This window comes from Mesoplodon mirus (assembly GCF_964341445.2).
Source record: "Mesoplodon mirus genome assembly, chromosome: 8".
NCBI classification, from domain to species: domain Eukaryota; kingdom Metazoa; phylum Chordata; class Mammalia; order Artiodactyla; family Ziphiidae; genus Mesoplodon; species Mesoplodon mirus.
The window spans coordinates 35,297,209-35,320,653 of NC_138984.1; the positions used below are offsets into that span (position 1 = coordinate 35,297,209).

At 40.1% G+C, this 23,445-nt stretch overlaps 2 protein-coding genes across 4 annotated transcripts in view; one reads left to right on the top strand and one right to left on the bottom strand.

Moving 5' to 3' along the window:
* Positions 1-7,950, bottom strand: part of NIF3L1 (NGG1 interacting factor 3 like 1) — a 17,576-nt gene extending 9,626 nt beyond the window's left edge. The window contains exons 1-4 of the mRNA XM_082630411.1: positions 7,231-7,950; positions 5,109-5,569; positions 3,858-4,020; positions 945-1,071 (exon numbers count right to left, since the gene is read on the bottom strand). Of these exons, the coding sequence (XP_082486537.1) occupies positions 945-1,071; positions 3,858-4,020; positions 5,109-5,544 (726 nt within the window). The 5' untranslated portion in view covers positions 5,545-5,569; positions 7,231-7,950. The remainder of the gene's footprint in view (positions 1-944; positions 1,072-3,857; positions 4,021-5,108; positions 5,570-7,230) is intronic.
* Positions 7,951-8,049: 99 nt separating this feature from the next.
* On the top strand, positions 8,050-18,931 carry PPIL3 (peptidylprolyl isomerase like 3). 3 transcript variants are annotated; one of them, XM_082630515.1, is made up of 9 exons: positions 8,050-8,396; positions 8,930-9,003; positions 9,297-9,366; positions 9,805-9,880; positions 10,018-10,092; positions 12,041-12,134; positions 12,502-12,569; positions 15,623-15,741; positions 18,123-18,931. In XM_082630515.1, exons 3-9 carry the CDS (start codon positions 9,362-9,364, stop codon positions 18,247-18,249), a joined length of 564 nt encoding a protein of 187 aa, XP_082486641.1. In that variant the 5' UTR covers positions 8,050-8,396; positions 8,930-9,003; positions 9,297-9,361; the 3' UTR covers positions 18,250-18,931. The 3 variants fall into 3 exon arrangements, with proteins under 3 accessions (XP_082486641.1, XP_082486642.1, XP_082486643.1); XM_082630516.1 differs by lacking the exon at positions 9,297-9,366 and having other exon boundaries at positions 8,051-8,396; XM_082630517.1 differs by lacking the exons at positions 9,297-9,366; positions 9,805-9,880 and having other exon boundaries at positions 8,053-8,396.
* The last annotated feature ends 4,514 nt before the right edge of the window (positions 18,932-23,445 follow it).

The following is a 23,445-nucleotide window of genomic DNA, read 5'->3' on the forward strand; positions in this document are numbered from 1 at the left end:
AACGGAGAGGAGAAACATTTTGTAGATTTAGGGACAGAATCAGCAGGGCTTGGATTTACAGGGGCAAGGGAGAGTTGTGCAAACCGCAAATAAGATAGATGATGATGTCACCAATAAAACAGAAAAAAGTGGTATTTAAAGGTGTGGTATGGGGATAAGGTCAATACTTGTATATACTGGATTTTAAATATTTGTAAGAGTCATAAGTGGAAAATGTTCAGAAAGTGGCTGGAAATATAGGTTCTTTTAAAATTTTTTATCTTTTACCTTAAGAAAGCACTCTGAGACAGGAAGTAAAGACATAGGAATCATCATACAAATGGCTGTCAAGTTAAAAGAATGAATAAAAACGGTCCAGGCATAGGGTATTAGATAAGAGACTGAACTTGTAACTGAGTCTCTAATCCTGAAGAAGTGCCACTATGGTCTAAATGTTTCTGTCCCCCTCAAATTCATAGGTTGAAATCCTAACCTACGGATTAGGAGGTGTAGCCTTTGGGAGGTACTTAAGTCATAAGGCTGGAACCCACACAAATGGGATTAGTGCTTTAGAAAAGAGGCTCCAAAGAGATCCTTAGTCCCCTCTACCATGTGAGGACACAGAGGGAAGGCGCCATCTTTGAACCACAAAGTGAACTCCCACCAGACACCACTCCGAATCTACCAGTGCCATGATCTTGGACTTTCCAGCCTCCAAAACTGTGAGAAATAACTTTCTGTTGTTTATAAGCTATCCAGTCTGTGGTACTCTGTTATAGCAGTCCAAACATGTTATAGTAGCCCGAACGGACTAAGATAAGTTCCAACATTTTCTTATTCCTGAAACGTCTCCCGTTTTAAATATACTTTCCAGGGCATGACATGCCTTCAATCACCACTTTGTATCTAATAATTTACATATGAATTTGTCAAACAGAAATGCACAGTAACATATTTTTTATTACCTTCTCCAGTGACAGAATTTCAGTCTTCTGATAATATTGTTTGTTCTGGGAAAGAAAAGCCACCACCTGCATTAAAGCTTGCTGAGTACAATTCAGACTGAGCCGTGTTTGTTCTTCATCATCAGTCCTAGAAAAAAAGTCACTTCCTGGTTTAGGATAAATATAAACAATGTATTTAAAAGAATCCACAGTTTACAACCTCCTATAATAGGAGATTAGATTTATATGGAATTTAGGATTTAATTCCAAGCGAAACTATTTTCTAGAATAGTGTTTCTAAAACTTTCACGTGCATCAAAATCATCTCATGGCCTTATTAAAACAGACTGCTGGGCCCTACCCCCAGAGTTTCTAATTCAGTAGGCCTGAGTGGGGGCTAAGAATTTATCTTTCTAACAAGTTCCAGGTGATGCTTATGTTGCTGGTCCAGGGACCTCACTTTGAAACCCCTGTTCTAGAACAGTTTAGTCCTGGTTGTGCATCAGAAATCTCCTGTTGGCTTCTTAAAATAACAGCTGTTGGACCCTTCTATAGATCCAGTGAAACAGAACATCTATGAATGGGGCTGGGGCAAACTGAATTTTTTTAAAGCCCTAGAAAAGTTAATTTTCAAACATCATTGAATACAAGAATCTCCTGGACAGATCCTCAGGCAAACCCCATTCTAATTACACAGATCTAGGATAAAGCCCCAAATCTGCATTTTTCGTAAGCACCCGTTAGCAATGATTCAGAGGTCCCTGAATCACCCTTTAAAAAGCAATGCCCTTAAAAAAAAAATAAAATAAAAAAAGGAATGCCCTTGGGAATTCCCTGGTGGTTCTGTGGTTAGGACTCAGTGCTTTCACTGCTGGGGTCCGGGTTCAATCCCTTCAATCCCTGGATCCCTGGTTGGGAACTAAGATCCTGCAAGCTGTGGGGCACAGCCCCCCCACCAAAAAAAACCATGCCCCAGAGCCTCTCCAAAAAAACTAGCATCAAGAAAGTTTTGTATTTAACCATAAACTCTAAATATAATTATAGAATTCTAGAACTAAGACACCTTAAAAGATAATGTGGAAGTGTAATTTCAACACTGGAACCATCTGCAGAGATTTGAAAAGAAAAAGCAAAAACAATGTCTGGCCCCCAATCTAATGGTAAATCCCAGATATTACCTGTAATATGGAGAAACTGGAACCAAACTAAATGTGCATCAGTGTTTTAAAAATTCCTCAGTTAGGAAGAGGAATACTTCAAGAAATTACAGTACATTCATAATAAACACTGCATAGCAATTAAAAAGAGAGACATAGGGCTTCCCTGGTGGCGCAGTGGTTGAGAGTCCGCCTGCCGGTGCAGGGGACATGGGTTCGTGCCCGATCTGGGAGGATCCCACATGCCGCGGAGCAGCTGGGCCCGTGAGCCATGGCCGCTGGGCCTGCGCATCCGGAGCCTGTGCTCCGCAACGGGAGAGGCCGCAGCGGTGAGAGGCCCGCGTACCGCAAAAAAAAAAAAAAAAAAAGAGAGAGAGACATACATGGAAAGATTTCTAGGACATCTTAAGTTAAAAAGGCAAATACAGCATACCATTTAATTAAGAAAGCAATGAATAAGACAAAACTACACATTTCTTTGTGTCCCTATACATGTTTGGAAAGATACCCACTTCTCTGAAAACAAAGGAAAAGACAACTTGAGTTGAAGATACTGGGATTGAGTACAGGGGACAAGGAGAACTTTTGTATTGCTTAAATTTTTCATGCTTTATTTGTATAATTTTAATTTCAGTATTTACACAGTATTTCAGTATGGTAAAAGACACCATGACTGGAACCTATGCAAAATCTTATAAACAATTTTTCTTAAGATTCTTGGAATTCCCCAATATTATTAGAGGACATTTACTACGATTTTACTATAATGTATCTACACTTAAAAACCACTCATCAAAGAGTCACTTTTTGGTGTAGCCTGATATAGATTTCCATTTTAGCTTTGTGCAGTGGCAGTATCGTGGCCAATGGGGTTTACCCAAGGTGCGATTATTGCAATAGATTTCCATTTTATAAAAAGGTCATTGTACCTATCTTTTTTTTTTTAACAATTATTAAGTCCTAGCTTTGTATAACTTGTCTTTTACGATGCTTTAGTAGGTATTAGGGTAAATCAGCCCCCCAAAAAACTCTAATGAAGCAACATTTTTAAAAAATTAATTAATTAATTATTTTTTTTGCTGCATTGGGTCTTTGTTGCTGTGCAGCAACCGGGGACTACTCTTCGTTATGGTATGCAGGCTTCTCATTGCAGTGGCTTCTCTGGCTGCGGAGCATGGGCTCTAGGTGCGTGGGCTTCAGTAGTTGTGGCATGCGGGCTTAGTTGCTCCACGGCACGTGGGATCTTCCCGGACCAGGGTTCGAACCCGTGTCCCCTGCATTGGCAGGTGGATTCTTAACCCCTGTGCCACCAGGGACATCTGTGAAGCAACATTTTGGTATCTCAGCCCTAATTAAATAAATGATTGACCTTCCAAGAGGCACTTTAATGTATTTTTCTTTTCAAGTGTTTGGGAATCATCATTTGCTGGGAACTGATCAAAGTAAACCTATGTTATCAGCATATAATTAGGGTATATCTGCATACCCTAAGGTAAAAATAACTTTCAATATTGCCAGGAGGATTAGAAATACTGTAGGATGTGTAATATAGGCCCTCCCACATAGAAAATACTCAATAAGTGTTACTTATCATTTTTATTGCTTTGAAAAGATCCCATGGTTCTCCTTAGGGACCCGCAGGCAAATGAGAAGTATGCTGCTTTGTAAACCCACCCTAGGAAAGTGATTTGCTACAAACTTAAATAACAGAGTTATAGAATTTGTAAGAAAGATTCTTACAAATTAATATACACTAAAAGAGGAAAAGATATTGTACCTAGCAGAAAAAGAAGTGACAGATACACCTGCAATTCCTTTCACTGCAGAAATGACTTTGTCCAGGTCTTGGGTGTGGGTAACATTGAATTCTACTTTGTGTGTTCCCTCCGTGGGGTAGTCAGGAGCTCTGGAAGCATGGATGGGCCTGGAGGTGCAAACTCCTAGAAAGAAAAAATTGTCAGAAATTGGAGTTTTTGTGGGTTTATTTAAAAATTAGAAAGATAAACCACTATGGGCAAAACTTCTAAGAAATGAGCATTTTTGAAAAGATTCATTCTCAGATGCTTACATAACATACACACACGTACATATCCCTTATATATACATCCAACAATCCCCATAATTTAGGGATTTAGTACAGACATACATAATCAAATTTATTTTCAGATTTTCCAGAAGACTCGTAAATATCACAAAAAGTTGGACAAGACTGACTCATGAATTTTTATATAACATATAGAATTGTGACCACTTACTAAATTTACTCATGTGAACTATGATTCAAGTCGCAAATGCCCATAATTTACTTGACCACATTAATCCAGATTATATCATCACAGAAACTTCGGCCCAAAATGAGTTAACTAAAAAGACTTACTAAAAGCTAAAACACATATGCTGACTTCCCTCATTGTGCTGGGCATAAGGACTAATTCAATAAAACTCTATTTGGGCTTCCCTGGTGGCACAATGGTTGAGAGTCCGCCTGCCGATGCAGGGGACACGGGTTCGTGCCCCGGTCCGGGAAGATCCACATGCCGCGGAGCAACTAAGCCCGTGGGCCATGGCCACTGAGCCTGCGCGTCCTGAGCCTGTGCTCCGCAACGGGAGAGGCCACAACAGTGAGAGGCCAGCGTACTGCAAAAATAAATAAATAAATAAAAATAAAAATAAAACTCTATTTGATTGACATATGAAGTATATTTTGGAGAGGATTCAGCTTTCAGTTCAGTTTAACAAGCATTTCTGGAGTGCCTGAGTGCCAGGCACTGTGCCACACGAGTAAGGAATCACAAAGCTCCATCAAAAATGAAGACTTCCTATGCTGTCCTTATTCACTAAGGATAAAAATTTCATTTTCCAAATGCAACTTAATTGCCAGATTTCAGCAAGATTATTTTAAAATATACAAAAATAGAATAATGGTCCCCATACCTAAAGCGGTTAAAAGACTACTGGAAAGACATTCTAAAATTTCAAAGCACTGGTAGGGAAACTACTGAATATGAAAGAACAAGAGGCTTCTCACCAAGCCCTTTAGCCAGCCAGTTGTTGACTCCCTGGGGAGCAGCATCATAGGCCGTGTGAGGAGAGTAGATGCCGACCCTGTTCTCCAGCGCCCGGATCACCAGGCGCTCTTTCCAGGTTTTCCAGGTGATGCGCTTCATAGGTCGGAAAATGGGTGGATGGTAGGAGAGAATGAGATCTGCCTTCTTCTGCAGCGCCTCGTCCATCACTTCTTCCGTCAAATCATTGGTTAGGAAGAGCGTGTTTACAGTGTGTGGTGGGCTTGGTTCCACCAGTAATCCAACATTGTCCCAACTCTCAGCAAAGGAGAGGGATGCAAAGTCATTCAAGGAGGAAAGGACAGCCTTTAGATCCATGAAGGAACGGGAAGAAGTGCAGATCGGGGAATGGATTCGGAGGACTGTCGTGGGCACCAGGCGTACACGAGATGACAACATGCAGAAGTCAGGTAAAACTGAGTATCTGAAGTCAAAACACGGAAAACGGACCTTTGAGACAGCAAAGCATATGAGCAAAAGAGCTGTAGTCCTACGTGCCTGGCTTCAAATACTGGCTCTGCCACTTACAGGCACACGGTACCATAGGTAAGTCATTTAACCTCTCTGAGCTTGTTTTCTCATCTACAAAAGGCAGACACTATAACTTACCTCACGGGCCGTCTGGAGGAGTAAATGGATTAATATGTTTAAGTCACCTTGCACAAACCTGCTGCACAACACACAATTATGTTCCTTCCCTCCTCCCTGTCCCCTCCCACACACCCTTGTTCTTGTTCTCCCCACCTGGGCTTCAACCACCCTTCTCCATTTCTCTAAATATTATACCCTTCCTTCCAAGACCCTTTCGACTTCCTAAATAAAGCTTTTCTTGACAAACCTTCCTTTTCAGTGTCTTCCCTCTCCCTGTCCCACCTGCTTTTGCACTAGGTATTCTCATAATATTATATTCCTGTTTGTCTGTCTCCCCCAGTACGCTAAAGCTACTGGAGGATCTGTATCTCAGGATCACCAACATAGGCCGGCACTAAATGCTTACTATACAGACTGACACAGGCCCCTTCCCCCATCATAGCAGAATTTGGAGTTAGGGTGGTACATACTGACAATAAAAAGTGCTTTATCAAAAGAGTAACAGTAACATATTTTAAAAGTTAAGTGTTTTGTATGGACACCAAGGGGGGAAAGTGGCGGGGTATGGGTGGTGGTAGGATGAACTGGGAGATTGGGATTGACATGTATACACTAATATGTATAAAGTAGATAACTAATAAGAACCTGCTGTATAAAAAATAAATAAAATAAAATTCAAAAAAATATATTAGTTTAAAAAAAAAGTTAAGTGTTTTATCAGCAACCAGAACCATGGGATGCACAGGTGAGTCACTCTGTGAATGGGTAGGGTCAAGGCAGGAAAGGGCAGGAGCTGCTGCCCCTGAGCCAACAGCTACCTGCCACACAAAGGCCAGAATCAAGAGGTGGGAGAGGTGAAGATGTAAGGGCCCACACAGTCTGTAAGCCTTGTAGACATCTATATCCAATACAAAAGATAACACTGTCAGCTCCATTCTTAAATTTAGTATCTATGAACACTTTTGTTTTTGAAGAAAAGTATTTCAGGATATGCAAAATAATTAACAAGAAAGCATAGTCAATTGTAAATTTAATGAAATACTCATAACTCAATTTCAAAAGCAATTTTTTTTTCAATATTTGTACGCAGAAATATTCAATATTGGGACTTCCCTGGTGGCACAGTGGTTAAGAATCAGCCTGCCAATGCAGGGGACACAGGTTCGAACCCTGGTCCGGGGAAGATCCCACCTGCCGTGGAGCAACTAAGCCCGTGCGCCACAACTATTGCGCCCTCGCTCTAGAGCCCGTGAGCCGCAACTACTGAAGCCCGCATGCCTAGAGCCTGTGCTCCGCAACGAGAAGCCACCGCAAGGAGAAGCCTGAACACCGCAACCAAGAGTAGCTCCCGTTCGCCAAAAGTAGAGAAAGCCTGCGTGCAGCAACGAAGACCCAATGCAGCCAAAAATAAAATAAAATAATAAAAAAAGAAATATTTAATATTTAATGCAGTTATTCAATATACAGTTTGGAGTGAGGTGGAACCACTCGAACCTGGGGTCTTGGAAGATCTTCTAAGGGTCCTTATACCACTTCCACTCTCCAGATTCCACGTCCTGATACTACTCCATTCTCCAGACTCTTGTAAATCTGGCAAGCCCTAAAGAGACGCTCTAGTGGGCCACCACGCCGGTTCTGTTACCTACTGTTACATTTGAAGGAGCCCTTGTAAGTAACAAAACACTCCCCATTTCCTACGAGGCTGAGTAGCTTGAAGTCACAATTAACGAGAATGGGAGGCGGCAGAGCATGGTGGGAAGAGCACCGACTCTAAAACCAGACCGACTCCCAAAGCCACAGCTGTCTCTGAGGACTCTACCTCTGTGGTTTCCACCTCTGAAGGGTGCAAATAATAGTGCCCAGCTCACAGCGTGGTTGCAAGATTTAACCGTGAAGCGGGGAACAATGCCTGGCTTAGAGTCTGCACTATTTATTATTAAGATTCATTAGCAAGACCCACTTTACAGCCTGCAAACTGCGCCCTCTTGTTTCAGTCCCACTTCAGGCCTTTTCTAAGACAATGAAGAGCGCAAGTGGCACGGCCGATAAGTCCGTGAGTTAAGTCCCCGGCCCCTCTAGAGCGCTATGCTCTCCCGCGGCAAGTCGTTTTTCTGCGCCTATCTCCTCCCCTGCCACCTTTCGCTGCAGCAGGCTCGTAAACCACAGCCCACCGCCAAGGCCTCAGCTTCTCACGTTGAAATTTAACCCGCCCAAGACTCACCAGCCCCGGGAACTCGGCGAGCGCTACTTCCGGTCCTGCGCGAAACTTCCTGGCTTCGTGAGAGTGGGCGGGGCCGGGGAGCCTGTGGGAGGTGGTCCTTATGGTTTTGCGTCTGAGCCCAAGGCACTTGTAGAGGTTGACCAGAGTTACGCTTCTTGTCCTAGTGTAATTATTAAAAGATAATTTTGACCCTTTCATAGTCAGAAGTGTTCCTGGTGGGGAGAAATTGGTGTCTCCCTAGTTCTAGTCGTTTGGTTTGAGACAGGGAGGAGGGGGCGGAGGGAGGAGGCGAGCAGGTGAGGGGCGTTCTCTCTAATGGGTCCCTTGCTCGACTTCCGGTGGCCTGAAGAAACTTAATTTCGAATCTACAGACCCGTGGGGGTAACTGCGATTGCACCTTTGCTCTTTTAACAACCGATGTGCTAATCGAAGTGGTTAAGTAAGTATGGGGTAACGTCACTTATTCTTTCATTCACTCAAATGCTCGCAGAGCGTTGTGTATGTTAGTTCTTGGGCTGCTTCCAGTGAGTATTCTGTACGGGGAGGGTGTTGTTGAAATAAGACAATTAGTAAAGCATAGAGTATATTAGTGCTAAGTGCTATGGAAAAGGAAATCGTTAAGGCAGGTTTAAATAGAGTTATCAGGTCCAGACCAGACTTTTGAGAAGAGACTTGGAGGTGAGGAAAATAGCCATACAGATGTCTGAGTATACGTGTTCCAGGCAAGGGGAACGTCCAGTGCCTAGATCCCAAGGAGGGCATGTACCCGGCCCGTGAAGAGTGAGCAGTGGAAGTAGGCCTTGAGGGGCTTGAGACGAGTAGTATCGCCTGATCTCTTTCATAATCGGGTTTTTATTACTTGGAGCAGGATGGGTGCTCATCGAGACTTTTTCTGTTAAATATGCGGTAAAGATGAGCAAGTGTGAGTTAAGAGAGGGAAATGAATTTAATTGTTTTTTCTTTTGGAAATAGAGGCTCGTTTTTGAACTTCTCTCAGTAAACTGAGAAAGTAACAGTACTTCCTGAAAGCATCAAGAAGAAAAATGGTAAATTTTACAGAATTCTTATGAATGTCTTTCATTATAAGTAATTTTTAGAAATTCAGTCAAGGGAAATAAAACTGCATGGAAATTTCAGTGACAAAACAAATCAATGATAATCTGTAGAAGCATACAGTGTAAAGTGATTTCAGATTATGTTTTTCACTTAAAACAGAATTTATGTTTTATGGAAAAAGATTGATACACGATGGATAGAGATGGAAAGGTGGTGTTGCAGGGTCAGAAGAGCATAGCCAGGTGTGATCATTTTAATTGGATCCTTTTGCTCTTGATCTAAGGTGGACAACTATTGTAAGAAGAGAATTTAAAAAGGAAGCCTCAGAAGTATTCCACCCTCTCTGGAATGGGGTAACAAAAGGAATATTCTAGCTACCAAAACAACAGATTAAACAAAAAGCAAGCAAGAAGTACTCTAGTTACCTCTGCACTTTTACGATCTGAAAACACTGACACTTTTTATGTCTGTTGTCTTCAGTGGAGAAAGAAATTGTTTTTTAACTCTCTCACAATTAAATTACATAAGGGAAATGGTGGAAACTATGTTTGTAAAAGTCATTTTCTTACTGTTTTTCAATATATATTAATGACTTGGTGAATTGCCATTTAAGTCAGTAATACTAACATAAAAGCTGTTTTTATTTTTATTGATGAAAAATTCAAACTTAAAATGACTATTTCCATCACAATATTTGCTCCCAAATATTTTAGCATAGATATCATTTTACTTTTTAACATTTATGTTTCTCTTCTGGAATTTTTTTTCTACTGCTGAAATAAATTTTGAAGAAATACAACTTATCTCTCAGAGCTACTGTGTGGGTGGATCATCGCTGAAATGGTGTTTCTTTCCGTTTTTATTCAGGTAGTCATCTTTAATATCTAGTTAGGGAAATGATACAGTGTACAAAGTCACCTTTAATATCTAGTTAGGGAAATGATACAGTGTACAAAGTCACCTGAAGAAATCTCATTCGTTCTCACATTCTCTCTCCTTTTTAGTCGGTGACACTGCATACAGATGTAGGTGATATTAAAATAGAAGTCTTCTGTGAGAGGACACCCAAAACATGTGAAGTGAGTACCGTAATGTATGTATAAAAGATGAGTTAATGCAACAGGATAACCATTTTGAAATTGAGTCATCTAACTTAAACAACATCCAAAAAAAAAAGTTTCTATAAAACTATTGTCAAGAGGGGCTTCCCTGGTGGTGCAGTGGTTGAGAGTCTGCCTGCCGATGCAGGGAAGATCCCACATGCTGCGGAGCGGCTGGGCCCGTGAGCCATGGCCGCTGAGCCTGTGCGTCCGGAGCCTGTGCTCCGCAACGGGAGAGGCCACAACAGTGAGAGGCCCGCATACCAGAAAAAAAAAAAAAAAAAAAAAAACTATTGTCAAGAAAAACCCGCAATGATAATTTCTGGTCTAATTTACACTTCTTTTTCTGATGTCAAAGTTGGATCAAAGAAAGGGTAGAGAATTTTCCTCTAACCATAGAGTGGCTGGTATCTTTTTCTTTTGGCTCATTTTCCTCAAGAAATGTAAATAATCATTAGATATTAGGTAAGAGAACTGTTCCATACATTATTTCACTTGTTTAAATGACAAGGTTCTATCCTTGTCATTTAAACAAGGGGAAAAGAGGGAGTTCCCTGGCGGTCCAGTGGTTAAGACTTGGTGCTTTCACTGCCATGGCCCAGGTTCAGTCCCTGGTCGGGGAACTAAGATCCTGCAAGCTTCGTGGCTCAGCCAAAAAAAAAAAGAGAGAGAGAGAGAGAGAAATACAAGAAGGAAAAAGAGTTAGCTATATATATTCATTCATTAAGTAAGTTATTTATGGAAGGCTATCTTGTCAGCAACTAGAACTACAGTGATGAGCAAGAGGCATGCCTTGCTATTGTGGAGCTAATATTCTACCCGGGAAGATAGGCAGGGGGGAAGATTCATTCTAGAAAAAAAGTAATTCTAGAGGGTAATAATGCTTTGAAGGAAATAAAGTTGTGAGATGGAGAATAATGGGAAAGGATTTATTTAAAAGAAGGTGAGGGCAAGCATAGCCAAGAAAGTGATGCTTTAAAAACTGAGTGCAAGGGCTTCCCTGGTGGTGCAGTGGTTGAGAGTCCGCCTGCCGATGCAGGGTACATGGGTTCGTGCCCCGGTCCGGGAAGATCCCACATGCCGCGGAGCGGCTGGGCCCGTGAGCCATGGCCGCTGAGCCTGTGCGTCCGGAGCCTGTGCTCCGCAACGGGAGAAGCTGCAACCGTGAGAGGCCCGTGTACCGCAAAAAAAAAAACAAAAAAAACAAACACTGAGTGCGAAAGGTAATGAAGGCATCTCTCTGGAAGGACTTATAAAAAGAACATTCCAGGTATAGAAATAGCAGGTACAAGGGCCTTAAGGTGGGAAAGCCTGTGTATTTTGGATGAATTTTCAGAAGCCTGATGGGGTTAACACAGTAAGCAGCAGGGAAGGGGTTATTATCATTATGAGATGTAGAAGTAGGCTAGGTCATGCAGGGCTTGCTAGGCTCTCCTGAGGATTTTGCATTTTATATCAAGAACAGAAGGAAGCTATTGAAGAGTTTTAGGCAGTGACATTATCCAAAGTAATGCCTAAAAGATATCAGTTAAATAGGCTGTTGTAGTGTTTTCAGTAAATACAATTGGCTTTTTTTTTTTTTGGCTGTGTTCTGTCTTTGTTAATGTGCGCAGGCTTTCTCTAGTTGTGGTGAGTGGGCTTCTCATTGCGCTGTCTTCTTTTGTTGTGGAGCATGGTCTCTAGGTATGCGGGCTCCAGGGCGCAGGCTCAGTAGTTGTGGCGCACAGGCTTAGTTGCTCCGTGGCATGTGGGATATTCCTGGACCAGGGCTCAAACCTATGTCCCCTGCATTGGCAGGCAGATTCTTAGCCACTGCACCACCAGGGAAGTCCCTACAATTGGTTCTTTATCTTAAATATTCTTAAATCTTAAATGGTTCTTATCTTCTGCTACATCATTTCTCAATCATTGTTTTTATTCTCTTCAGAATTTCTTGGCTCTTTGTGCCAGTAATTACTACAATGGCTGTATATTTCATAGAAATATCAAGGGTTTCATGGTTCAAACAGGAGATCCGACAGGTAAGTTATTCCAGTAATACCTAGGGTATATACCCAGGGTATGTAGTGTGAAGAAGAGACTAGACAAAGAATAGAAAAATAAAAGCATGTGGGGTTTTTATAACTTACCTTAGCAAGAAATTTTTAAGCAGAAGCTACTAGCACCGAGCCCTAAAATATGAACAGTATTGATAAGGAGGGTTTTTGGGTTTTGTAAAGATATTTTTATGGTTTTTAAAGTTCAATTTTGGTAAGCAAGAGAGGACGTACCAAATTTTATTTGTATTTAAAGAGTTATGCTATATAAACTAGCCCTTATGTTTAGAAAATGAACCCTTTTTCAGCTTTAATTAAATATGTTTTTTCATTTGTTCGTCTTGTAATACAGGTACTGGAAGAGGAGGTTGCAGTATCTGGGGCAGGAAATTTGAAGATGAATACAGTGAATATCTTAAGGTAAATCCAAAATACTTCAAAATCTATTTTTTCATGCTGTGTTTACACTTGGAAACTTTGATACATATGTTGTAATAATACAGGTTAAAATAATTAGTAAAGATACTCTTTTGTAGTTTTTGCATACTTGATAAGTGATGTCAGGGAGAAAATATAAGTAGCAGTTCTAGCCTAATATATACTGGAATCTCACCATCACATGAATCTTGACTTTAAGTGAGCTCATCTTTGGGTCCAATCTGAAATGTTTAATCAGTAATGTACCTAAGGGGCTTAATGCCTCACTATAAAATTCATGTTGAATGACGTAAATCATTGACCTTTTTTTTTTTTTTTTAAATTTTGGCTGCACCCTGTGGCATGCAGGACCTTAGTTCCCCAACCAGGGTTCGAACCCTCACCTCCCGCATTAGAAGGTGGCATCTTCACTGGAACGCCAGGGAAGTCCCTCATTGGCCTTTTTTTTTTTGAGAGTGGAGAGGAGAGACTATCAGACCTCCTACTTGCAATATTATCAATCTCCAGTTTTTACCATCTTCTCTGAGATGTTTGAATATCCCTGTATTAACTTAATGTCTGTGGTAGACCTCAACTAGGTCAAAGAGAAGTGCATATAAATAAATCTTCATCATAGTAAAACTAGATATTTATATTTCCTTTTTTTTTTGTATTTTTCAAACTTTCTGAAGAATTTGTTTTTCTTCTAAAAATTAAAAAACTAGGGGCCTCCCTGGTGGCGCAGTGGTTGAGAGTCCGCCTGCCGATGCAGGGGATACGGGTTCGTGCCCCGGTCTGGGAGGATCCCATATGCCGCGGAGCGGCTGGGCCCGTGAGCCATGGCCGCTGAGCCTGCGCATCCGGAGCCTGTGCTCCGCAACGGGAGAGGCCACAACAGTGAGAGGCCCGCGTACCGCAAAAAAAAAAAAAAAAAAAAAAAAAAAAAAAAAAAAAAAATTAAAAAACTAGTACATGCCAATTTTTTTAAAAAAAATCAGTTCCATTCCCCAGAGATGACATGAGTTAACAATGTATTGTGCGGTCTTTCAAACTTGTGTCTGCATAGAATGATAAGTTTATAATTAGAAAAAAAAGACATCAGTTCTCCTCAATCAGAATATGTAATTTAGTATATTATTTTTCAGTTATAGTAGAATATACTCAGCAAAACTTCTGAAAAATATTTGTTGCAGTGTTTCTCTCTGGATGGTGACTAGGAGTAATTTATCCTTTTGCTTTTCTATCATAAAGAAATATTGTTACAGAGTTGGGGTTAGGAGGTGATAAATTGTTTAAAAAGTCATCCTTTTTCTGAATTGGAAATGAAATGATTGTTTAGGCATTAATGAATGACTGCCTCCTTGGTACTAATCTGTCATCCTGTGCCAGTGGTTTTCAAACTTTGCTGTTACAGATTCACCTGTGGAAGTTTTAAAACTATAAAAGATTAGGGCCTTACCTCCCTAAGTCTAGAGAAAAAGTCAGTAGAACTGATTAGGACCTCGACTGTATTTTAAGGTTCCCTGGTGATTCCTAGACAGACAAGGTTAAGAACTATTTTCTTATATACCAGAGTTGAGAATATGTATTGAATATTCACGTACTCTAACCCAGAAATTCCATTCCCACATGTTTACCCTAGAGAAATTCATGTACATGTACACTAGGAAGCATGTACAAGGGTGTTCCTAGAGTACTATTGGTAATAACAAAAGTCTAGAAACAATGTCTGTTGATCTTTGAATGGACAAGTTGTAGTATATTCAGAAGTAAAATGTTATACAGTGAAAGAAGTCAGAACTACAGCTATGTATACATGTATGAATCTTAGAAACATAATGTTAAGTGTAGAAATCATTTCCCGGAAGACTACAAATAGTATGATACTATTTTATAGAGCTCAGAAACAAGCGAAAGGAAACAATATATTGTATAGGCATGTATCGAATGTAAAGATATCAGAACACTGGTTACCTCTTGGAGAGGCTGAAGTAATAGCTGAGAGGAGCACATAGGCATATGCAACAGTTTGGTAAATTTTAATTCTTAAAATTTGGAAATAGGTTAGTGGGTGCTGATTTTATTAAGTTGTAAGTGGTACATATATTCTTATGTATGTATCAAACACTACATGTGTTATTGGTAGTCACCTTCTAGGGAACGGTGAAGCATTAATATCTCTGTGAAGCTGCATCTCTGTAGTTTGTCTTATTAGTGTCCCCTGATGAATAGCTAAAGGTAGAGTAATCATTGGAGTTACTTTTAGTATATTTTATATTTGGGCATCTCCCTGTAAGACAGTTCTGTCTGTCTTCAATCTTATCAGTAAAGTCCTTTTAATTCCTGTACACAGTCCCTTGTATAGCAAATAGTATCATGAATATTAGAGTTAGACAAGGCCTTCCTTAGATCATCCGGTCCTGGGGTTATAAACTGACTGCCCATAGATGGAAGACCCACAGATGTATTCTCTATGGCCATTGGTTTAAAAAAATTGTAAACGTCATGAGGCAAAAGCTACACTATTCCTTTTGCCAGGCTCCACCATTCCCTAATGTTTACATTCTGCCCAATTATCAGTTTATTATCTGGTAACCCTTGTGAGCATTTGAATTATGAGTAAACCCCTGAATTAGTCCAACCTCCCTTGTTTTACAGATAAAGAAACTAGCCAGAGTCCAGTGTATATGTGAAGAGATTATGGGGATTTTGGTTTTGTTGTCTGCCTGATCATTTCATGCCAGCACACTGTTCCTTAATATAAATGTAAGGATTATTTCTATTATACATTGGTATTGCCAAAAGTGTCTGTGGCTCTGCTTCTCCAAAGGTGAAATTAATTGGGGAATATGATTTGATATATAAACAACTTAGATACAAGTTTCCAGAGATACAGATAACACAGAAAATGAACATTTGGATTAGCCCTAATGGAAGCTGATTACATGTTTTCTTGATCCCTTAAATACTGGGAAGGTAGAGTGCACATCTTGTTTCAATCCTTTATTTGGAATACTTACGTAAAAACAGCTAATACTTTGGTCTTTCTTTTTCAGCACAACGTTAGAGGTGTTGTATCTATGGCTAATAATGGCCCAAACACCAATGGATCTCAGTTCTTCATCACCTATGGGAAGCAGCCACATCTGGACATGAAATACACAGTATTTGGAAAGTGAGTATTCTGGTTATGGTTTTCTTTGGAATTTCAGTGCAAAGGATGCATATGAGTGGCTGTGATGATAGCATAACTAATACTGAAAGAGCAGTATGAGAGCTATACGTACCTGAAATTTAAGTCCACCACGTAACAGCCCTGTGACCTTGGGAAACGTACAACCTCTCTGAGCCTCAGTTTTCTTATTTTGTAAAAGAAGGGCCAGTACTGTTTTTTCAGGATCATTATGCAAGTTAACAGTATGTATCTGTTTTCATTAAGAATAACATCTTGCATCAACTAACACATCTGAAAAACAGTTGCTTAAACAAGATGGACTGGGATGGTGGTTCTGTTATATCACCAGTGTTCCAGGTGCCTCTGTCTTTCTTCTCAACCGTCTTTAGCTGTCATTCTAAAGCTCACTTCATGGCCATAACTAGGGCAGCACAGCCCCGGTCGGAACAGTTGTACTTCAAGCAGGAAGAAGGAGGAAGGGCAAAGGTGCTTGCCAGCTGAGTCAGCCCCTTTCCCAAAAGCTCTCCTGGAAAGCCCAGAACTTACCTACAAGGGAGGGTAGGCAGTGTTTCTTAGCCAGACATATTGCCACTTGCAATAAAACCAGGCCTCTGTGAATAAGAAGGGGAGATTGGATCCTAGGGAGTGTTTAGCAGTCTCTGCAAGAATATCCATTACAAGCACTCTACCTGGGAATTGCTTTTATAAATCAACAGGAAGTCAGTTTGTCAACAAATATTTACTATGCTTAATAAACCAAGGCACAGTTTTAGAGTTTGTTTTATTTAACAGTTTGAATGCCAAGCTAGGTTAATTAAAAATAGAAGAGTCTACAGCTTTTCTTTTTTATTCCATATACATGTCTAATTTATAGATTAGTAATAATCAATGAAAAGGAATATTATAGCCTTTAGTAGTTTTTGTGGGCTTCACGAATTTGCGTGTCTTCCTTGCTCAGGGGCCATGCTAACCTTCTCTGTATCGTTCCAATTTTAGTATATGTGCTGCCGCAGCGAGCACCAGACCCCCTTTTTTTTCTTTTCTCCTTTAACCCACCATTCAGAATTATTGATTAGTAATTACTAGGACTTATCTTACTAGATTGGTAAAAAAACTGTAGAGTTTAGAACAAGGATTTTTAATCTTTGGTCCAGTACCTCCTTGAAATTGTTTTGTATATATGCACATACATTTTTCTGAGAAAAAGGGTACATAGCTTTCCACTGGTTCTCAAAGGGGCCCATGTCCCAGATACTTAACTAGGCTTACTTGCTTCAATTCTACATGCCCTTTTTTGTCTGAGATCTGTTTCTTGTACCCTCTTTCTCTCTTACTGACCCAGAAGGTAGGAAAGCCTTTAGTTAGTTGGTTAGTTTTTACTGGAGTATAGTTGCTTTACTATGTTGTGTTAGTTTCTACTGTACAGCAAAATGAATCAGCTATACATATACCTATATCCCCTCTTTTTCTGGATTTCCTTCCCATGGGAAAGCATTTAAAGCTAATAATTTCAAGACCTTAATTGTCCTACATTTGGGTGTAAAATCCAAAGGCTTTGATTATAGTATCACTTTAGTGGAAATGTAAAATAAAATGGAAATGTTATCCATTTTATTAAAAGAAAGTACCAGTACATAGTATGTACTGGTACTTTTTAAAGTACATAGTATGTCTTTTTTTTTTAAGTACATAGTTTTTTAAAGTACATAGTATGTCTTAGGAATTGAGTTGAATTGCACTAGGAGGTATTATCTAAAAAGCCACTTTTTCTTAGCAAATGTTTTAGACTAACTTTCTAGAACATATTAGAAGGATAACTCTCAATATATATATATTTTTTCTTGATAGAAACATGAAATGGGCTTGCTGGAGGTGGGCTTAACTGTTGATCTTCTCTTCTCCTATTCTGAATATTGTTTTTTGTTGTCCAGAAGCAAAAAATAAAAACACCATATTTAAACAATAAAGTGCAAAGAGGCCCCCCACTTCAGGACCTTCAGTGTAGGGCAGTACTGATAATACTAGTGTCATCCTTACATACTTTCTCCAGGTTTTTCCTATAACAAAGAAAACCTTATGACTGGTTATTTTAGCCCCATTTGTAGCTATTCCATGTGAATGAGGCCGAATGCAATGTTTAGATACTTTGGTGGGAATATTCCTTTCCATTGCTATTGTTGTCTAAAGGCATAAAAATGAATTTTTGTTTCTGAATTTTGGCCCTACCTATGGCAGAAAATCAAAGCGATATTTTATTGTACACTCAACTGGGGAATTCAAAGAACTATGAGACATGGTGAGAGACTGTAATTGCTATAGATATTTGGGTATTATGTTTTGATCTCAGGATATTTTCAAACATTATATTGTTTCTCTTTCAGGGTAATAGATGGTCTGGAGACTCTAGATGAATTGGAGAAGTTACCAGTAAATGAGAAGACATATCGACCTCTTAATGATGTACACATTAAGGACATAACTATTCATGCCAACCCATTTGCTCAGTAGCTATAATAGACCTGGACAAATACTTGGCAAACTATTCAAGGAACACACCTATTATGGTTTACCCAGTTTTAATTATGTCAGAGATTGCATCATTATACAACTTGTTTACAACTAAGATCTACTTGTTTACAGCTAAGATCTTCTGTGAGTTGGTGGTACCAAGGGAAGCCAAACAGCTTTTTTTTTTTTTTTTTTTTTGCATTACGTGGGCCTCTCACTGCTGTGGCCTCTCCCGCTGCGGAGGACAGGCTCCGGACGCGCAGGCTCAGTGGCCACGGCTCACGGGCCCAGCCGCTCTGCGTCATGTGGGATCTTCCCGGACCGGGGCACGAACCCGTGTCCCCTGCATCGGCAGGCGGACTCTCGAGCACTGCACCACCAGGGAAGCCCCAAACAGCTTTTACTCCTATTCTTAGAGGGTAATCTTTACTGTAACTATTACCTGATGCATTTCTTTAATTTTTTTTTTTAAAAAAAACCTGTTTAATTTTGTTTTTCCATATAAATATTCATTTTTAAATGCTGAGTCTCAAATCCAGGCATTGTTGAGCACCCTAATTACATGCTCCTACCATATGTAGTCCACATCCTGGAAATATTATTTTCTATTAATTATTTACTTTATACAGTTAGAAAGAGGAAGGACAAATAAAGAGATGGCCGAGAAAGGCCAGTCAATCCAGCTGTTATTTTCCCTGGTCTTTAAATTTATAGTAAAGGCTCAGAGAAGTCTCAAGGTACAGTAAACACTCGGAATTTCCCAACTGATTTGCCCATGGAACATTTTTAAAAAATATATCTTTTCAAAATGCAGGGTAGAAAAGAAAGAAATAAATATAATGCAGGATAGAGTTCTACAGATGATCCATTTGAAAAATACAATTAGTTGTAGAGTTCTGGTCTGGGTTTGAATCACAGCTCTGTCCCCTACTATTAACTTTAGGCAAGTTAACATCTCCAAGCTTTACTTTTCTCATACATAATAATCCTTCACATGACTCTTGTGAGGATTAAATGAAATAGTGTGTATAAAGCTTCTGGCATGTAGTAAGTGTTCTGTAGCAAGTAAATGGAAGCTGTGCTCTTAACCATATCAGGGCTCTCACCTAATCAGGCCATTTATCAGGCTCTACCATTGATTTGTTAAAGAACTATGTCCCACTCACTGTCTAGATCACCTAGGTTAGATTTGGGGTATTCCTAAAACTGATACCAAACAGATCTTCATTTGTATCATTTCTGCAGATGGCTGATCTAATTAATTGATTTTTTCTTAACTGCAATTAGGGAGTTAGCTTGCAGTTATTCTCTTGTTACTATTGGTACCTTCCATGCCTTACACTAAACTGAGGGGCCAGTTACACTAATGCCCTCATGTTTTGTTTCACCCTTTTAACCATTAGTTTCTAGAATTAGTATTAGGCCTCTTTTAGGCCAGAATTTGGTTTGCCACTTCTTACACTTGATATCTTTCTTCTCCAAACATGTCATTGAATTTTTGTCACCACCCTTAAGAGTTTTTTACTGATGGTCAGGAAGTTTTGTACTGACTGACATTGCCTCAATTTTTATTCCAAACTGTGCCATTTTTTTAGTGGTACAAATATGACTTCTGGGTTCTTAGAGCTCATTCTTATGTCTTATTCTTATGTCTGCTTAGTTGTACCCATAAGGATCTCATAGATAGGGAGGTATACTGGCTCCCCCTTGGGCCTCTCGTAGGCTACCATGAGGATCAAGATCCAGAACGTTGATTTCTGTCCACTCACACTGAATTGACTGGTTCACTGATCACATTAGCAGTTGGATAATTGACATTCGGTTCCATGTATTACTTGGCAGTAAGTATAAACTACTCAGAAGACTAGAAGATTAGAATATTGCTGATCAACCCAAATTCTCTTTAAAACGAAAGTAATGTGGTTCCCCAACTAGACAAGAGGTTAGCAAACTACAGCCCTCAGGCTGACCACCTGTTTTTGCAGATAACATTTTCTTGGAACTCTGCCATTTCCACGTTTATGCAGTAGCTCTGGTTATTTTGTGCTACAAGAGCAGAACTGATTGGCTGTGACAGAGACCAAACAGCCTGCAAGCCTAGAATATTTACTCTCTGGCCTTTTAAGGAAGTTTGCCAACCCTTGACCCAGACTATCAGAAGTTGCCAAATAATCATGGTTTCACAGCAAAGGGAGTTAAAACTCATACGAGTTTAAGGGATAGAATAAACAAACTATGCCTGAAACCTGCTTCACCACGTTGCCGAAATATCGGCTTCCCTGTGCACCGAGGCCGAACAGAAATACGGAGACAGGGATTTTGGAGGAAGAGAGAGATGGCTTTATTTTTCTGCTAGGCAGAAGGGAAGACACAGCAAGCTAGCGCCCCAACAACTGTGCCCCCCCTCCTTGGGAATCGGGAGATTTTAGATGTGGGGCTCACAGCCCGGGGTATATAAGGATCGAAGTAGTGAAGGTCTTGCATGCTTCCTTTCTTTTGCATTATTTCAAAACAGTCATAGCTGGCGTCAGGCTGCCTGGTAATTGGGGTCTGGCAGTCTGGTAACCGTCCATTTGCCTCTGGTTTATCGGTCTGTGACCTTGTCTCTGAAATTCAAAAACTATAGGGGGTGACTTGTTACGAGGGGCATATAGAATGTAAGTGTAGGGAGTGAAAGACGGGGTATGTAACACAGAGTCAGGGGTGATGGGTGCCGAATGTAAATTACATAGTGTCAGGGAGTGAGGTTCGCCTTGTAAACCACAAATCCAGTTACTACAAGTTAGTGACAGTTAAACAAGGAGTGATTAACTCTCTCAGGGCCGGCTGTGTTGCTGCTTTCACCTGCTCGATGCTCCCTTTTTCCCCCTTGCTCTCAGGAGAAAGAAAACTCACTTCTATTTACTTCGCAACATGATTAACTCTCTCAAGGCCGGCTGTGCTACTTCTCTGCCTGCTCGCTGCTCCCTTTGTCTCCCTTGCTCTCAGGGGAGGGAAGACTTCATGGCTATTTTTGCTGCAGCCACCATTCTTGAATTGTACCTGAATTCATTAGAATTCTTGAGTCCTGTTAGATCCTTGTTTGGAGCTCTTGAGTAGAAGGCTTGCAGACCTTTTGGTTAATGGCAAATTGAATAGTTGTAATTCATACCTTGGTTGAACTTGGAATTTTCCAAATCCATTTAGCAACACATTCATAATCTCTATGGTGGGTATTTCTGAAGACATGTTTTTTTGTTGTTGTTTGAACAACTAAAACTAGTAAGTAATTTATTGAGCTTCTTCCAGGTTTGGATACAAAGGACATCGGACACTGTCTACTCCACGGGAGCACAGTCTAAGGACCTAAGAGACATGTAAATAGATAAATTTTAATACAAAGGACTCAACTTTTAATCAGTTTAGTAAAGTGGATAGATTAGTTACTATTTCACTAATGGATTGATGGTTCCTTAAATTCAATTTGTACCAATTGTGGTTCAGGTAGTGATACTCCATATAATAATTCTAAAGCAAATCTAGAAGAATACATGATAATGGAAAATATTTTAAATATAATGAAAGAGGAATTAATCCCAATCTTTATAAAGCTGCAAATATCAATATTAAAACTGTGATGGTGTGAGGGATAAGACTAGAATAATAGAAAGATCCAGGAAGACCCCACATGACACAGAGCGGCTGGGCCCGTGAGCCATGGCCGCTGAGCCTGCGCGTCCGGAGCCTGTGCTCTGCAACGGGAGAGGCCACAACAGTGAGTGGCCCGAGTACCGCAAAAAAAAAAAAAAAAAAAAAAAAAATAATAATAATAATAATAATAGAAACAGTGTAAACAGTAGTGTATACATAGTTTATTTAAAGCGGTATCCAAAAATCATTAAAAAAAGAGAAGAGGGGACTTCCCTGGTGGTGGTGAAGACTCTGTGTTTCCATTGCAGGGGGCACGAGTTGGAACCCTGGCCAGGGAACTAAGATCCCCTGTGCTGCACAGCGCAGACAAAAAAAAAAAAAAGTTATTCCATAAATTGTGTTAGGATAACCAGTAAATGACATGGAGAAAAAAAAGCAAAAGAATGTCACCTCACATGATATACCAAAATTCCAGATGGATAAAAGAGTTGCCTTTTTAAAGAAAACAGAAGAAAAATTTAAAACATTTCAAAGAATTCCTCTGAAGAAGAAAGGAGTTTCTCAGTTTACAAACTTGACAGAGGTAAAGATGGAATAGGTTTAACTGCACGAAAATAGGACAAAAGAGAACTGTACATTCAAAAAAGCAATAAGGTATGAATGGGCAAGTCACAAGAGAAAATGTTCAACTTCACTAATTAGAAAATAAAGTTACAAGTTCAGTATCCACCAAAATAACAAAAATTTTAATGTTATGCACTAATTTAGTTAGAGCCGCCAAAACAAAGTACTGTACCAGAGACTGGGTGGCTTAAACAACAGAAAAATTTCTCACAGTCCTAGAGACAAGTTGGGAGATCACGGTGTGGGCAGGGTTGTTTACTCTGAGGCCTTCCTCCTTGGCATGTAGATGACCATCTCCGGTCTTCACGTCATCTTTCCTCAGGGTGTGTGTTTCCCAATCTCTTTATAAAGACACCAGCTAAAGTGGATTAGGCCCCTCCCTAATGACCTCATTTAATCATATTACCTCTGTAAAGACCCTATTTACTGCCAACTAAAAACTGTCGCTTACCATCTGGCTCTAGTGTATAAGAGTGAAGTCACTAGCCACTGCAGTCACTGACTTTCAACACACCTTGAAAGGAGTTCAGAGTGGAGATCAGGAATGAGGCACCCTATGCTTTGGGAAAAACTGGCAGAACAGGCCTTCAGATAGATATTTTCAGAGTTTATGAGCCCAATTTCTTGCATCTTCTCATATCTAGAAAAGCACTAAAATCATTAATGGAGACAACTACCTGCCCCTCATGGCTAGCAGCAACCCTCTGCCAAAAGGTTTGCTTGACTGCACATATCCCCCTTCACTAAAATCATATATAACACTAACTTCTCCCCCTACCTCTTGGGAGCAGGTCCTCAGAGCTGAGAGGCTATCTCCCCAGGCATTTTGCTCCAAATAAAACTTACCTCGCTACTCTCACATTGTGCATTTTTTTCAGTCCACATTACAAATACAGTCACATTCTGAGGGAGTGGAAGTTAGGACTTAAACACATGAGTATA